The sequence below is a fragment of the Triticum dicoccoides genome, chromosome 5B, assembly GCF_002162155.2.
Source record: "Triticum dicoccoides isolate Atlit2015 ecotype Zavitan chromosome 5B, WEW_v2.0, whole genome shotgun sequence".
Lineage (NCBI taxonomy): Eukaryota > Viridiplantae > Streptophyta > Magnoliopsida > Poales > Poaceae > Triticum > Triticum dicoccoides.
In genome coordinates this window covers 693,966,537-693,969,383 of record NC_041389.1, presented here as the reverse complement: position 1 = coordinate 693,969,383, position 2,847 = coordinate 693,966,537, and the positions used below count along the sequence as shown (strand labels likewise).

The 2,847-nt window shown below is 49.9% G+C and overlaps 1 protein-coding gene across 1 annotated transcript in view; it reads left to right on the top strand.

Annotated features, from left to right (window-relative positions):
* LOC119310559 (dihydroanticapsin 7-dehydrogenase-like) overlaps positions 1–2,847 on the top strand; it is a 5,649-nt gene that overhangs the window by 1,108 nt on the left and 1,694 nt on the right. Inside the window, exons 2-10 of the mRNA XM_037586267.1 lie at positions 1–76; positions 266–495; positions 589–867; positions 969–1,190; positions 1,404–1,466; positions 1,577–2,157; positions 2,240–2,314; positions 2,411–2,470; positions 2,554–2,613. Of these exons, the coding sequence (XP_037442164.1) occupies positions 1–76; positions 266–495; positions 589–867 (585 nt within the window). The 3' untranslated portion in view covers positions 969–1,190; positions 1,404–1,466; positions 1,577–2,157; ... (1 more) ...; positions 2,411–2,470; positions 2,554–2,613. The remainder of the gene's footprint in view (positions 77–265; positions 496–588; positions 868–968; positions 1,191–1,403; positions 1,467–1,576; positions 2,158–2,239; positions 2,315–2,410; positions 2,471–2,553; positions 2,614–2,847) is intronic.

Genomic DNA, 2,847 nt, shown 5'->3' with positions numbered 1-2,847 from the left:
GCCGCGGTGGACGCGGCGTGGCGCTGCTTCGGGGACGGCGGGCTCCATGCCCTTGTCAACTGCTGCTCCTTCGAGGGTATGCACATACTAATGACAGACACTGATACACATGCCCAATTTTCCATCTGACAGAATTTTTTCACACATGCCCAAGCCCGACTAATCACCAACCTAAATGATTGCTCAGTTCTTCTCTGAATATTTCAGTCAGCTTATCATCCAGTAATTTCGTCCATGCATCTGTATTTGGCTACTGTATGAGCAGGGGAAGTGCAAGATTGCCTCAGCGTGACTGAAGATGAGTACAACAAGACCATGAAAGTCAATGTAATCACACCTTGGCTCCTGATAAAGGCGATAGCGAAGCGGTTCCGGGATGCGCAGTCGGGCGGCTCCGTGGTTTGCTTGACCCAGATCATCGGCGCTGAGAGAGGATTGTATCCGGGGGCTGCGGCATACGGCACAAGTTTAGGCGCCGTTCACCAGCTCGTCAGAGTAAGCCTGCTTTCCTGTTACCAAAAAAGCCTGAATGATTGCTCACGGAAATCCTGAATGCATACATGACCATGATGTTCTTCGTTTTTTCAGCTGTCGGCGATGGAGCTCGGCAAGCACAAGATCAGGGTGAACGCCGTCTGCCGCGGCCTCCACCTGGGGGACAAGTTCCCTCTCTCTGTTGGGGAGGAGAAGGCCGAGAAGGCGACCGGGGAGGTGATGCCGCTGCGGCGGTGGCTGGACCCGGACAAGGACCTCGCTTCCACGGTGCTGTACCTGGTCGGCGACGACTCCCGCTTCATGACAGGCACCACCATCTATGTCGACGGCGCACAGTCCATTGTGCGCCCTCGCATGCATTCCTTCCTGTAGGTAGGTTAGTCATGCTGATCCTGGGGCTGGTTGGCCATGCTTGGATTTCACATTCCATCAGGATGACTCCCTGATATCTTGTTGTTGTTGTTGTTGAATAGCAACAGCGGTTTGTGCAAAGGGATCAACTGCCATAATTAAGCAGTCTCTATGAATGCAATAATTAACAGGGTTTAAGATGGTAGAGTAAAGATCAAAATTGACAAAGAGTATCCAGAATCAACATGAGTGGCACAGCAGGCCCTTCTTCAGATTAAAAGACAAACGCAGAACCTTGCTGCACACAGGCATCAAAGGAGTGAAATGGATTGAGTAGTCGACATGTGAGCTACCATGTTTCTATACATCTGTAATTAGTTCTTAGTATTTTTCCTTCATTTTTGTAGTTATGCCACCTGATTACGTTCCTGCCCTGTAACCTGTTGTTTCCCTCTTAATGAATGAAAAGCAGCACCTGCTGCAGTTCGTCAAAAAATAATCGTACCATCGTCACGTACGCGGGGCTAAACAGGACTGTGGGTGTCTGTGCTTTTCAGGTGGACCAAGCCGTATCAATGGCGTTCGGAGAGAACGGAGCAACCAACTACATCCGCATCCAGGTAAATAATTTATCTTGTACTGTAATTTTCTTCACGGCTGCTGAATTATTATTACCACTGTGAAATGTGAGTCAACCAAAGCTTACTGTCCCAATTGTTCCTGTCCTCAGGGTAACGGCATTACCGCCGGAGCGACGACGGAGGCGGCCATGGCGGAGCGGGGGGTGGAGTCGGTCCTGTTCCGGAGGAAGAAGCTGATGCCGCAGACCAACGACGAGCGGCTGGACGGCGTGGTGGAGCAGCTGGTGCGGGATCCTCCGTGATTCGGCCATTGCCATTCTCCACGGATCTGGCCGTGGCCACAACCGACGCTGCCGGTTCCATGGAGGAGCTCACCCCGGCCTTCTCCTCGTTTTCCTCCATGGTCGGGTCTCCTGGTGGAGGTGCCGATGCTGCCGGTTCCACAACGCAAGAGCCCGTGGCAACGCGGCAAACTGAAGTTGTTCGCCCGCGTCGCACAGGGCGTCTTTGGCGTCGCAGGAAACCCTACCTCGGGGTTGGCATAGGGCATCTCTGGCGTCGTATGAAACCCCACCGCGGGGCTGGTGCAGGGAGTGGCCGACCATCCCACCCTGCTGAAGCCGCAGGGCGTCTCTGCCAAGTCCATGGTTGGCGAGTCCAAGGCCGTCTCTATCCAGGCCTCCGTGGTCGAGGCGAACTGCACTAACATCGATGTCTGCCCTGAACTGTTGTAAGTTTACTGACCGTGTGCTTCTGATTTCTAATGTATTCTTGCTGTTTGCATTTCTCTCATTCGTACCCTCGTATTACAGTGCATCTAAAAGCTCTTGTGACGATGGAAAGTCTACCTCCAAGGGACCAAAAAAGAAAATCGGTCCTAAAAGATCGTAAGTTGATCACTAGATCCATATACACGTCTGATATCGTGCTGTGTCCATCTGTTCATCGTTTCATGATCTGATCCATGGTTTCTGTATTTGCAGTTCGCCTGACACATCTACTCACGATGACAGTGAAGTATATCAAGCTGGTGCTAAAAGAAGGTTTGTGTTTATCCTCTCTAATATATTTTTACTGTTGTTGTACTTGGTTGGTCGCTAATGCTTTTTTGATACAACATAAGCAGGACTCTTAACCCCTCTATTCCTCATAAGGAGAGCTTGGAGTCTGAAGATTTTTCTGCAAAGTAGGTTTCCCTTTGGCTCTAATTCATGATATTTGGTAACTTGTTGTTGTTGTAGTTATATTGATAACCTGGTGATTTCAGATACCAACAAAAATTTATTTGCCTATATTACGGTTGCAGAAGTCCTTGTGGATATCCTATACAGTATAAATATGAACCACCACTTGGTGGATCGCTGCTGTTTAGAGCTCTGCTCTGTTAATGCTACTTTGAGTCTAGATGGCATTAACTACA